Raw genomic sequence first — 13,299 nt, forward strand, 5'->3', positions numbered from 1 at the left:
AGTAGTGATTTCTACAACACAGAGACATAACTGTAAAACAACTGCAGTGGTTAAAATGGTTAATCTGGACTCCCTGTCACAGATTTCAGTAAATCCCTATTTAATAACTCTTAGTGATGCTGAGGTTCTAAGTAGGAGGGGGTCATGGAGCCTAAGTCATGATTCTGTCTAAGGCCCCATATTACCTTGGGCCAGCCCTGCATGAAGAGCGAGCTGCTGCGCTGCAAATCTCTGTGCTGGAATCTAGCAGGAGTCTCTTGGTACCCCCTATGCCAGTCCGCTGATGCTTTTGGGACATTTTGATTTATTTAATTGTGGCATGTTTGGCTTTTGCTGCGGTCCAAATTGTTGGTACAGTATTTTCACTTACGTTTATGTGATATTTTGTGAGCTCCAAATGCTATGAGCCGAATCTGCTCACATTTTTCGGTCGATTCAAATATAAAAATGTTCTGCTTCTTTTGCTCCTTTATGCTATTTGTTTTGCTATGTTTCACTTCTTCAAATATTTCTGGTTTTGTACTAATTTCTGCTTCTGCTAATTTATGCTTTTTGCTATGTTTCACTGTTCAACTTTTTCAAATATTTCTGGTTTTGAACCAATTTCCACTTCCTGTGATAATTATGCTATTTCTTAAGCTCTGTTTCACTTTTTGACTTTTTGAAATCATTCAGTTGCACAAAAACATCTGCTTCTTCTGCTGAATTCTGTTATACCTTTGCTAAATTTCATTACTGAGCAAAGGTTTTCTACAATGTATGACTGTAGCAATCTTCACTTTTTTCTTTGTGTTTCTTGCATTTCTCCATCATTTATTCTGCAAATATGGTTCTTTTGCTCCTTTATGCTATTTGTTTTGCTATGTTTCACTTTTTCAAATATTTCTGGTTCTGTACTAATTTCTGCTTCTGCTAATTTATGCTTTTTGCTATGTTTCACTGTTCAACGGTTTCAAATATGTCTGGTTTTGTACTAATTTCCACTTCCTGTGCTAATTATGCTATTTATTAAGCTCTGTTTCACTTTTTGACTTTTTCAAATAATTCAAGTTGCACACAAACTTCTGCTTCTTCTTCTGAATTCTGCTATACCTTTGCTAAATTTCATTACTAAGCAAAATATTTTGACAATGTATGACTGTAGCTTTCTTCTGCTTTTTCTACTTATTGTTTGTTCTCATGTTTCTTGCATTTCTGCATCAATCATTCTGCAAATATGCATTCTCACAGCTGTTTCTCTAGGAACAGCAATTTTTCTAGTTAGTAGTTGAGGTTCTGCAGTAACTTCTATTCACAACCGCTCACAACCGTCAACAGTGGTACAAACCGCCTGGTAGTACTAAAGTTAGGTTAAAGTGCGCTCACACTGAGTAGAGTAGAGACTCAGTAGAGACTCAGCAGAGGCTCGGAGCAAATCTTCGCTTGCAAAGCTCTCTTGTTCACTTGGTGGAATTTTCCTGCCATAATTCAAGAGCACACATTTTCAATCTGAAAACAGGATTTTATTCCTTTTGTTCTCAAAGTGTTTATACTGTAACGATTCTGTGTTTTAGTTCTGCTGGTGGTGTGTTGGCTTCATTACAATACTTTTGCTTACATTTTTATTTTGAAAACAGGATTTCATGTCTTTCTTCTCAAAACTTGTAATGCTTGTTGTACTCAAAACTTCTCCTGGCGCTCAGACTTGGTCTCTGCTCGGACTCTCTTATGAAACATGGAACTGGTTTTTGGCACAGTCGCATAGCAACCTCTCAGCCAATAGGATGAAAGTGTTGTACTGGGAGTGTTTGTTTCCTTCTGTGCCTGTGTGGCTATCATCATTTGTAGCAACCTGCGCCACCTAATGGATGTAGGGACAAACGACGTCAGCTTTCTGCTCCATGTTAAGCTAAACATCCGCCAGCAGCTCGCTGCTGATCACTAACAGTTAACCCAATCAAAGACAACATAGTCACGACATGATGTCTGTCTATCTCATAAATATTGTACTGTATTATAACCTACCTGTATAAATAACGCAGACAGTGGAAGCACTTCACAATGTGAAACAAATATTCTGCTGTTTGGGGTTTAAAGTAATAAACAGTGATGGCATAGTTGCTTTGAAAAAGTAACTTTAATCGGATTACTGATTACTCCTTGAAAAAGTAACTTAGTTAGGTCTGCCTGCGTCCTACCTCACCACCAAACCACCAGATCATGACAGTAGGATCCGACCACTGTCATGGACCACTGTCAAACTTGAGGGATGTAAGATGCGGGCCCAGAATAGACGGTGGAGCCCTTGGCGGTGTTTCGGAGCGATCTCGTTAGAGGAGTTTTGTGGCGGAGCTCTGCTGTGGGGATCGCGGCTGGCGAGGCGGCGCGCACCTCAATCTCCGCCTCCCGAGTTCCCCGTGCCCGCTGCTGGTGAGCAGCGCCCCCGAGTTTTGGGACGAGCCTCAGCTTCCCTGTGCTCCGTCCGAGCCTCCAGCCTGCCTTCCTGCCGGCCATCCAGAGCCTCCGGGACTCCGCTTCCTGCGCCGACGATGCACGCTGGACTGTTTTCTGCAGGCTCCGCCTGGACCGTTTTTTGTTTCCGTTGGGCTCGTTATTCTGTTTTTCGTTGGACTCGAGCCCTCCTTCTTTCGCCCCTCCGCCCACCCTGTTGGGTCGTTTTTCGTTGTATTTTTAGTTATTTAGGGGCATCTGGTAGCTGCCCTTGAAGTGGGGGTACTGTTAGGATTTGAGTTTTCCGTGTTAATTTTGAGGTTTTTCTGTGTTTATTAGTCTGTTCCCCTGTGAGTCTCTGTCTTCCCTGTTGATTGTTGTTGTTGTTGTTGTTGTTCTTCTTCTTCTTCTTTTTGTTTTATGGCGGTTGGCAAACAACTTTCAGGTACATTACCGCCACCTTCTGGACTGGAGTATGAACCAGATGTCTAATCCCTATAGTCTCCCTATTAGACCTGTTTTTCTAAGAAACCTAAACACGGAATTAAAAACCACATCTCCAGATGATTTTTGTAGCAGATCTCTAATATTTAATTTAACTTTATTCCTATTTAACTCTTCTACTAATTCCTCTCTTTCTAGATTATATTTATTACATTCCATAAAAATATGTATAACTGTTTCCAGCTTTCCACAAAAATTACATAACCCCGTACTATGTTTATTTATTATTTTCAAAGTACTATTTAACCCTACATGTCCAAATCTTAACCTAGATATAATATCTTCCTCTTGTTTATTCCTATTTTCTTTTCTACACTCCCCCACTTTTTTTTGAATATTATAATAAAACCTTGCTTTCTTTTCACCCTCCCATTGTTCCTGCCACTTCTTCTTGTAATATATTTTACTTATACTCCTTATCTAATTTTTACTATACTTAACTTCCAATTCAATTTCATTTCTCTTACTCGCACTCTTTGCAAATGTATCTGCTAATTCATTTCCAACTATTCCGGTATGAGCCGGAATCCAAATAAATTTAACAGTAGATCCATTTTTTCCCATTTTATGTATTGATTTATTTATATCTATCAGAATGTCTTGTCTTGCTTCCGACTCTTGTTCCATAATACTTATTAATGCACTACTTGAATCAGAACAAATTAACACTTTCTTTTCGCTTAATTTTTCACTCCATTTTAACGCCATTGAAATAGCCAGTAACTCTCCTGTGTATACATTCAAACTATCCGTTAACCTTTTATTTTCCATAATGTTTAAATCTGGAATTATAAATGCTATTCCTACTCTATCATTTATCATTTTTGATGCATCTGTGTATATTTGTAAGTATTCTCCATATACCCTTCTTATGTATCTTTCCACCTCTCCTTCTACCGTTTGTTTTCCTTCTTCCAACAATGTTAAATCAACTTTCATCTCTTTTTGTATCCAAGGCAGATTACATGAAAAATCCACCACCGGGCTAATTAAACATTGATTTAATCCTATTTCCTTTATTTCCTTATTTATTAGCCATCCAAAACTATTTACATTTACATTCTTAACACTTTCTTGGCATGGTTGTAATATATTATTTATAGGATAATTTCTTTTATGCCCTTTTACGTTTGCCCAAAACCCTACTCCTAATTGTTTCCTTCTTAACTCCAATGGCATTTCCCCCATTTCTACCTGTAGTGCTGACACTGGTGTCGTCTTCATTGCCCCACAGCAAATTCTTAACGCTTGATACTGTATTTTATCTATCTCTTTTAATAAGTTACTTGAGGCAGAATTATATACCACACATCCATAATCTATTACCGATCTAATAAGTCCAATATATAATATTTTCAAAGTTTTCCTACCTGCTCCCCATTCTTTGCCTCTTAAACACTTCATGATATTTAATATTTTTTTACTTCTCTCTATTATTTTACTAATATGTATTTTCCATGTAAGCGTTTTATCGAACCATAAACCTAAATATTTGAATTTATCTACCCTTTCTACTTCCTTATCATACATTTTTAATTTTATATTAGCACCTACCTTCCTCTTAGTGAAGTTAACAAATTTAGACTTTGAACTTGAAATTCGAAATCCCCACTCTAGCGCCCAATCTTCTACTTTACCTAACGCTTCTTGCATTTTATAATTTATACATTTTATATTTCTTCCCCGTTTCCAAATAAGACCATCATCCGCATATAAAGTCATTCCAAACTTACCTTCGATTTTACTAAAAATATCATTAATCATTATTATAAATAACATTGGACTTATAATACTACCTTGAGGAGTGCCATTTTCAGTTAAATATTTTGAACTTACTTCATTTCCTATTTTAACTCTTATACTTCTATCAGTTAAAAAATCTTTAATCCAATTATAAATTTTACCTCTTAACCCTATTTGTCTAATTCTAATCAGTAAACCTTCCTTCCATAACATGTCATATGCCTTCTCAATATCCAAGAACACTGCCATTAAAACTTCTTTATTCACCTGTGCTTTTCTGATTTCATGTTCAAGCTGTACCATAGGATCTGTTGTACTTCTTCCTTTCCTGAAGCCATATTGATATGATTTTATTTTTTCTCTCGATTCTAAGAAGTACATTAATCTATTATTCACCATCCTCTCCATTACTTTCCCGATACAAGATGTTAAAGCTATTGGCCTGTAACTTTCAGTTAACTGAGGATCCTTACCTGGTTTACAGATAGGAATAATAATTGATTCTTTCCACTTATCTGGCAAAGTTCCTTCTTCCCATATTTTATTATATAATTTTAGTAAAACTAATTTACTCCTTTCACTCAAGTTTTTAAGCATAACATAATTTATTTGGTCCTCCCCTGGTGTTGAATTTTTTGTATTCTTTAATGTTTTATTTAACTCTGTCATTGAAAACTTCATATTTATAGTATCATTATCAACCATTTCCTCATTTATCCTTCCATTATATTTTCTCATCGTTAATTCTCTTCCTTCTTTCTCTTTTTTACTAAGATTTTCATTACTATGCACTTTAGCTAAAACTTTTACTAATAATTCTACCTTATCTTTATCTTCTATAATCATATTTCCATTATTTTTCAGTATTGAAAAATTGTATTCCTTTGACTTTCCTGACATTTTCTTAATTGTATTCCATACTCTATCTAATGCTGTAGTATTTCCTAATGATTCACAATATTTACTCCAATAAAACTTTTTCGCATTTCTAATTTTCCTCCTGACTTCTGCTTGTTTCCTCTTATAACTAATTAGGTTTTGGAAACTGGCATCTTTTTTAAGTGTTTTAAAAGCCTTATTCCTTGCTTTAATTGCCTTTGTACATTCTATATTCCACCAAGGGACTATTCTTTTCTTTTTAATCCCTTTACCTTTTGGGATTGCTTCTTTTGCTACTTCAATAATACTCTTACTAACTTCTAAATTTAATTCGTTTATTGATTTATTTATATCTATATTTATCAATCTATTTTCACTTATATCTTTATATTTCCTCCAATCAGCATCTTTAAACCTCCATCTTCCTTGACTATTCACCTGTTCTTTTTCCGTATCTATCTCAACTTCAGTAAATATTGGATAATGATCACTGCTTATTGTACTATTTTTATTTATTTTCCAATAAAACTATCTGCCATTCCTTGTGATACTAGGGTGAGATCAATGGCAGATTCCTTACCACTAATCATATCCAACCGAGTTCCTTCCCCATTATTTAATACTACCAGTTCTTTTTCCTCAATTATTTCTTCTAAAATTCCCCCATTATAATCATCTTTCTCACCCCATAAAGTGCTGTGTGCGTTAAAATCCCCACACCATATTAGCTTCTCTCCCCTGTGTTTAATTATATTTTCTATCTTTGCTTTATCTATTTTCTTACAAGGATTATAATAATTTATAATTTCTATACTTCCACTTTTTGTCCACATTTTAATTCCATGAATCTCTAATTCCGTGTCCAATTGTATCTTAATAAATTTTATCTTTTCTTTTATACATATAGCACATCCTCCTCCATTTCCATTTCCTCTGTCTCTTCTTATAGTTGAATACCCAATAATACTAAACTGTAATGTTTGTTTTAACCAAGTTTCTTGAATACAAATTACATCTGGTTTCTCCTTTAATCTATTAATAAAACCTTTAAACTCTTGACCATTAGCAATTAGACTTCTAGCATTCCATTACAATATTAAAATTATATGACTATTTGATTTGCTTCATTTTCACCTGATCCCTCTCCTTGTCTGAGTTCCTCCTGAATTCTTTCCCATGATAAATCCGTGACATTAAAGAATCTTACTGCTGCTTTCACTATTATTTTAATTTTTTCAGTTTTAGTCCTCGCTTGTTCTGAACAATTTATAATGTAGGCTAAGAACGGGATCAGTCTTTCTAGCGTGACATTATTTTGACCTTTATCTATCATCTTCTTTTCTACTTTTGCTCTTTGATTTACCCCTGCACTTTTCACCTCCTTTACTGCTTCTGCATATGACATTCTCTTCTCTGTTTTTAGTTTTTGAATTTCTGCTGCTTCTTTCCTCACCATACACCCTGCATATGCTGCAGTATGATCTCCTCCACAGTTGCAACATCTTATCGGCTTCTCTCCACACTCCCCATAAGAATGTTCTCCTCCACACCTACCACATCTTTGCTTCCCATTACATACTTTTGCTGTATGTCCATATCTCTGACACTTGTAGCATCTCATCGGTGGAGGAATATAATTCCTAACACTGAAACTCAAATATCCAATCATTATTTTATCTGGTTTTTCTTTTCCTTTAAACTCTAATAGCACAGAAGTGCTATCCACTCTTTCTCCATTTCTAAAAGCCTGCAGTCGTCTGATATTTGTCACTTCTCCTCCTTTTATGATTTTCTTTAACTCATCCAAGTTTTCTCCTAATGGAATCCCTGATATTACCCCTTTTATTCCTCTCTCTTCTCCCAATATTTTCCTCTCCATTATTTCTCTTTTACAAATCGACTGTATTTTTAACGCTTTGTTCTTTTGTTCAGCATTTTTACAGATGATCAACAGGCTTCCATCTCTTAGCACTTTAGCTAATCCCACATCTCCAATTACTTTCTTTAAACCAATAGATAGCGTGATTGGACTCACTCCTGTCAAATCCTGTCCAGCTCTGAATTTCAAAATTACCTTGAACTCCTCCATCATTACTTTCTTTCGTGTCTCGACGTTTTCCTCCTCCTCTTCGAGAGATCTTTTTCCTGTATTTATCCCTTTCTTGCCCTTATCTTTTCCTCCTCCCCCTTTCTTATTTTCTACCACCGACCAACTTGTTTCCATTCCTTCATCCTCTGAGCACCCTCCACTACTACTAGCCATCTTAGTCCACTCACAGTCCAGATTATGCCTTTAAACCGCTCTTCCACTTCTTAGCTTCTCGTGACCGAACCACGCTCCGTCAGAGTTGCTGCTCCCTCCCAGCTCTTCTTACTTTGTTTCTCCCACAAGAAATAAAAGAAAAAGAGCGACCCCTGTTGATTGTTCCCAGCTGTGTCTCGTTTCTTTGATTACCCTCCTTTGTCTCTTGTTGGATCCTCGTCGTGTAATGTCATCAGTCTGTTTCCCTGTGACGCCTCTGTTGGACTTTCATAAAAAATTTTTTTCCTCTGTTGGACTTTCATTAAATCATTCATCACTTCAACCTGGGTCTGCCTGCGTCCTGCTTCTCACTTCACCAAACCACACCACCTGTGAATATTACATTGATCTTTGCCAATACTTAATTACAAGTTATTTTATAATGGTAACATCAACAATGTGTCTCCACTTATATGGTTGAACTGAAGGGGAGATTGTTTAATGGTTACAACAGTACAAAAAAAAATCTTTAGTTATTTGTGTTCCAGTATTGTCTGGAAAACTATAAACAGGATTTTACCCCCCCTCCCCCACCCCACCCTCCAGGTTACAGCTTTGCGTTTGGTGTCAGAGCTCCTGCTGCCGCTCCACAACTCAGATGGCCGCTGCACAGATTTGTGACACTTATCTTAATATTAATAATTATAATGGCTTTAAGTTGCACAACTTTACGAACACGTTCATTCGTGGCTGTTTTCACGTTTATTGCGCTGTTCATAATAGTCTCGAAGTTTGCAGTTTTCTGGAGCGCAACGCGAAGCTCGACGTCATTCAGAGGTTATATATTAACATTAACAAAGACACAGCAGGACGGATCATCTGGGAAATGATGGACAAGGAGAGTCTGACTAAAACTAACTGGATGTCAGACAAATTCTGGGGTCTGTCTGCTTATTTCCAAGCCCAAAAACAGCAATTGTCTTTTAGAGAAAGACGTGCCATGCACTATCATTGTGAAAACTACAGTCAAGTTAATAAGCAGTAGTTTTCGAGGTTTGCTGTGTTTTTAATTGAGAAAACATGAAACCAGGGGTGCTGCAAGAAATCTTGGGACCTCTGACAAAAAATGTGTTTGGGCCCCCCTGCGCAGCTGCTGTTACAATTTTTTGAATCTATTTGACCCATAAAAAGCGTAACAATTTTAAAGGCTTGCATCTGCCTTGCTTTCTTTGGTTCAATGCACAATATTATATATTAATATTAATAATATTAACACAATATTTACTGCTCATGAATTTAACATCCAACAGTCCACATCCAGTAAGCAAGTAGGTTGCTTAAACTTTTTCTTAGTTTTAGATACTGAAATGTCTCTCCCCATGAGCAACAGTCAAAAACAATGTGGAACTACACATAAAGCAATCCAGCTTAAGCTTCAAGCTGCAGTAAATAACTTTAATAAAAAAATGTTTTCTCCATATTTGTTAAACAAAAAAATAATTAAATTGTGGAGGGCCCCCTGTTGGTCAGGGCCCTTCTAGAACTGTCATCACTTTTCATGCAAGTTGTGTTTCATGCACCCCTGCATGAAACACAACTAGATACTCTCCGTTTGTTTTTAAATGGGACATTTTGTAATAAGAAGAGATGTTAAATATAGAGGAGAACGGTTTGAAGGGCGCTGACAAAAGCTACGAGCTCCAGGAGGGAGATGGAGGAGAGAGAGGGAGACTGTTGGAGGGGTAGAAACTCTGCACACAACAGTTCAGAAACGACAAGGAATGAGAAAAAATATATTAATAGACATATTAACTCGTGTTTTAGACTGATCGTATATCTACTTTGACTCAAAGTGCAGCTGTTCTGAATGACGGCCTTATTGCAGCCGTTTTCCTGGCACTGCGTATCGGCTCAGAATATTTACCGGAATGTAGTACTGGACCGTACCAGCTTACTTTCACCCCTGCCTTTGTCCCCACCTCAGCCCCAGTCCCCTAGAACATTTTGTTTGGAGGTCTTGATCTAGGGGTTAGAGGTGGGGGATTGACTGACAGAACAACAAAACTGTCAGCCACAGGCATATAGACATTTAGGTCAACATGTGATTCTCATTACCTAAAGGCTCATTCATGTTCATTCTGTGGGATTCCTTTTAAGTGTTTACCTTGATGCGATTAACTGCTTCCTGTGCTTGGATCATGCGAATGTTCTTCGATGGTGTCTTCTCTGATAACATCTGTGTGGATCCAAGACAGTTAGCTGCAAAGATGATCCCATCAATTAGGTCCTCTGGATCACAGGGGCCAGGCACTGTAGACAGAGATTCAGTCTGTTTATTAGTCTCACCACATCACTAGTCAATGTGCTACATTTCCCCATAAGGATTAAAGTCATTTAAAAGTTACCATGCACACCAAACCTAAGGGCACTCTTAAGACCAATTAACCTAACAGTTAGGCAAAAGAGCTGGAGTACCTGGAGAGAACATGCAAACTCCATGCAGAAAGACCCCTCCTCAAGATTAAAACACTGTGCCATTATGCAGCCTAATATTGTTTAAGCCCCCCAAGAAGGAAAACAAAACTTTTCTCCAAAATCTTTTAAAAACAGTAAATAAAGGATGAATACCATCCATTTACCTTCCATCATCTGCAAAATGTTTTTTAATTAGAGCTTCAGTGATCCAGATGTCAAAGATGCTAAAGGATCCACTGTCTGATATGCCAAATCACAGCAAAACTGTAAACTGTAAAGCACCATTGCTGCATAACTTGGATCTAACTTGAAACACCATCGGTCAGTCTGGGGATTTTGGCAAGAAACAGTCAATCAGGTTTTCTGACTCTAAATTGTTTCTAGTGGCTTGAAATTTTCCTTTTTGACAGGAAAGCTTCAAGCCAACCAAAATCACGTAAGAACGCTCAATCTGTTTATTGGTCATTAGAGTCCAGAGTGGGAGAACCAAATGTAAATACAGAAATAGATTCTATGTTGCAATCTTGGATATAATCACATCAATTGTGTGTTTCCCAGTACCATTTCTGGTAAAATGATCTGTATAGAATACCAAATGATTTTGAGAAGATGTCTTGAAAGTTTCATGTGGTTTTATCCTTTACAAAGAAACACATGGCTGTTTATAAATTTGTTGATTCCAGCGCATCCCAAAACGTGGGATGGCGCTTAGCTTAAGCTTGTAGTGTACAGCTGTTCTGGATCGAGGTTGGATGACATTCGCACCAAAAATGAATCATTCTAGAGATCATTTGGAACCAGACACTAACTCCTTTGAATGGTTTCAGGTACACCCTATAGTAAAATTGCTGTGTTCACAACTACACAAATGAACTAGACCAAAGAGGGAGAGTTTGTTTTAAACAACTCGGGTGTAAAAGCACCATAACTTAAAATGAGTTGAATTAATAACTTATCCACATTATTACAAACAGCATTAATTTTTCACCTTATCGATGTGTTTCATTTCAGTTGTTTAAAACCTTGTCCCATGTCTCCTGAGATGAAATCACTCATGCTCACCTTCTACATATGTGGGGAAGGAAGTAAGCCTTTTCCTGGACTGTGAAGAAAAACAGTTAAAACAAGAGTAATGTTTCTACTGTTACTTTGTCAACTGAATAAAAAGTGAATATTATACCAAAATAGTTATATACAGAATCAACCTCTTTTTGAGACAGAGAACCTCGAAAGCTTTCATCCTGTGACAGAAGCTTGCTGGATGACCCAGCTCCTGGAGGGGAAGAAGAGCCTGAGCCAGGGGACTGCAGAGACAGAACAAGAAAGTTGTCTTAGGTTTAATGTTAGAGGAGAAGGAAAAATTTAATCCCAGAGAGATTATATCTTATTATATTACAGAGATGGATCAACAAAAATTGTGACAAAAGTGCATATTTGTGGAACCTAAAGTTCCTCTTTTTCTTAATCATACATAAAGTTAAGAGAAATCCTACCTAACCCTAATCCTCGCAAAACTTTTGCGTTCCCTCAATAATCTACTGATCAGTTCATGTGGCATAATTGACACTGTAAGCCTTTTTTACGGTGGAAGCCGTACTTTCTGCTTTAATACAACCTTATAAGGTTTTTCCATGGACTATTGAGTTATTATCGCGGGGTAATAAGTCATCTGATTGTGTCTCTATTGTGTTCATAGTCTGAATGGTTTAAAGTGTTGCTTTCAGTGTCCTTCCATCTTAGCCTTAACATATATAAACATGCAGTAAATAAATCAATTTTCAATCAGTTTTTTGCACCAAAGCGTTAATAATAATAAACACATTTTATTATTATAAAACATAGCAAACTAATGGTGGTAGACGGCCGCACTGGGTTAACTCAGAGAATCTCATCTGTCCGTGTATCAATCAACTCCAAACCTCTTTGTTCTGTCACAATTATCGATTTATTTAATTTTTTATTATCATGCTCCAAACTTTCACCCGCTTCCTCATACACACAGAGCCAGCAGCGTCACCTTCCCATTCATACTTGATGACGTCACTGCCACATCACTGCCACACCAACAGGTGTCAAAGCCGCTGCTCCTGTTATATCAATAATTACTTATTTCATTCATATGGCTCTTACAGAGCCTCAGTGAAAATGTGTTTATTATTATTAACACTTTGGTGCAAAAAACTGATTGAAAATCAATTTATTTACTGCATGTTTTTGTCTATTGAGGCTCAGATGGAACGGCACTGAAAGCAGCCCTTTAAACCATTCAGACACGAACACAATAGAGACACAATCAGATGACTTATTACCCGCGATAATAACTCAATAGTCCATGGAAAAACCTTATAAGCTTGTATTAAAGCATAAAGACGGCGGCCACCGTAAAAAAGGCTTATAGTATCAATTATGCCGCATGAACTGATCAGTAGATTATTGCGAGGGAATGCAAAAGAAAAAAAATTCCCCATGCTCCGTAACATTTAGCTAAACCTGTGAGGGTCTGTGTTGGATTTTATTTTAGCATACCACAGTAGAGGGATTTAAACAAATGCTGACCACACTCCGATTGTCAACTAAACTTTGCCTTTGTGTGTTGGTCGTGTCAAATTGGATTGTTTTTTGAATATTTTTTCTCTTAATTAAGTGACTGGCTAAATTAATTTCTCCAAGAAACATTTATGGATCTTCTATCTTCAACTTTTACAATGGAAAGACTCACACACAGAGAAAATAGTTATTAGAAATTTTATTTAGCAAGTAATAATCTTTGGTGCTCAAACTCCAACAGAGGACATGGCGTTTGTAACCGCCATCAGAGAGGATGAGCTGCTGTGAAGAAGGATTAGAAATGTCTTCCTCCAGACACTGGTGGATGCCGAAGGACTGAAGAGATACTGAAGAAGTCGAGAGTTGAATGTGAAGGTGCAGGTGGGTTAAAGATTGACCGTGGAGCAAGTAGAAAACCAGACTTTATGAAGGAAGAGAAGCCTAATGATTGGAGGAGATAAGGAGAAGACCGACACCAA

General features: G+C 37.0%; 1 protein-coding gene across 2 annotated transcripts in view; it reads right to left on the reverse strand.

Moving 5' to 3' along the window:
* apba1a (amyloid beta precursor protein binding family A member 1a) overlaps positions 1-13,299 on the reverse strand; it is a 60,698-nt gene that overhangs the window by 22,974 nt on the left and 24,425 nt on the right. Inside the window, exons 3-5 of one of the 2 annotated variants that reach the window (XM_088009177.1) lie at positions 11,479-11,577; positions 11,336-11,375; positions 9,963-10,108 (exon numbers count right to left, since the gene is read on the reverse strand). In XM_088009177.1, coding sequence (XP_087865303.1) covers positions 9,963-10,108; positions 11,336-11,375; positions 11,479-11,577 — 285 coding nt within the window. Of the gene's footprint in view, positions 1-9,962; positions 10,109-11,335; positions 11,376-11,469; positions 11,578-13,299 lie in introns of both variants that reach the window. The other variant, XM_088009176.1, reaches the window with a different exon arrangement.

Source organism: Poecilia mexicana, unplaced genomic scaffold (genome assembly GCF_051168715.1).
Source record: "Poecilia mexicana isolate PSO_F unplaced genomic scaffold, ASM5116871v1 scaffold_9, whole genome shotgun sequence".
In the NCBI taxonomy this organism is placed as follows: domain Eukaryota; kingdom Metazoa; phylum Chordata; class Actinopteri; order Cyprinodontiformes; family Poeciliidae; genus Poecilia; species Poecilia mexicana.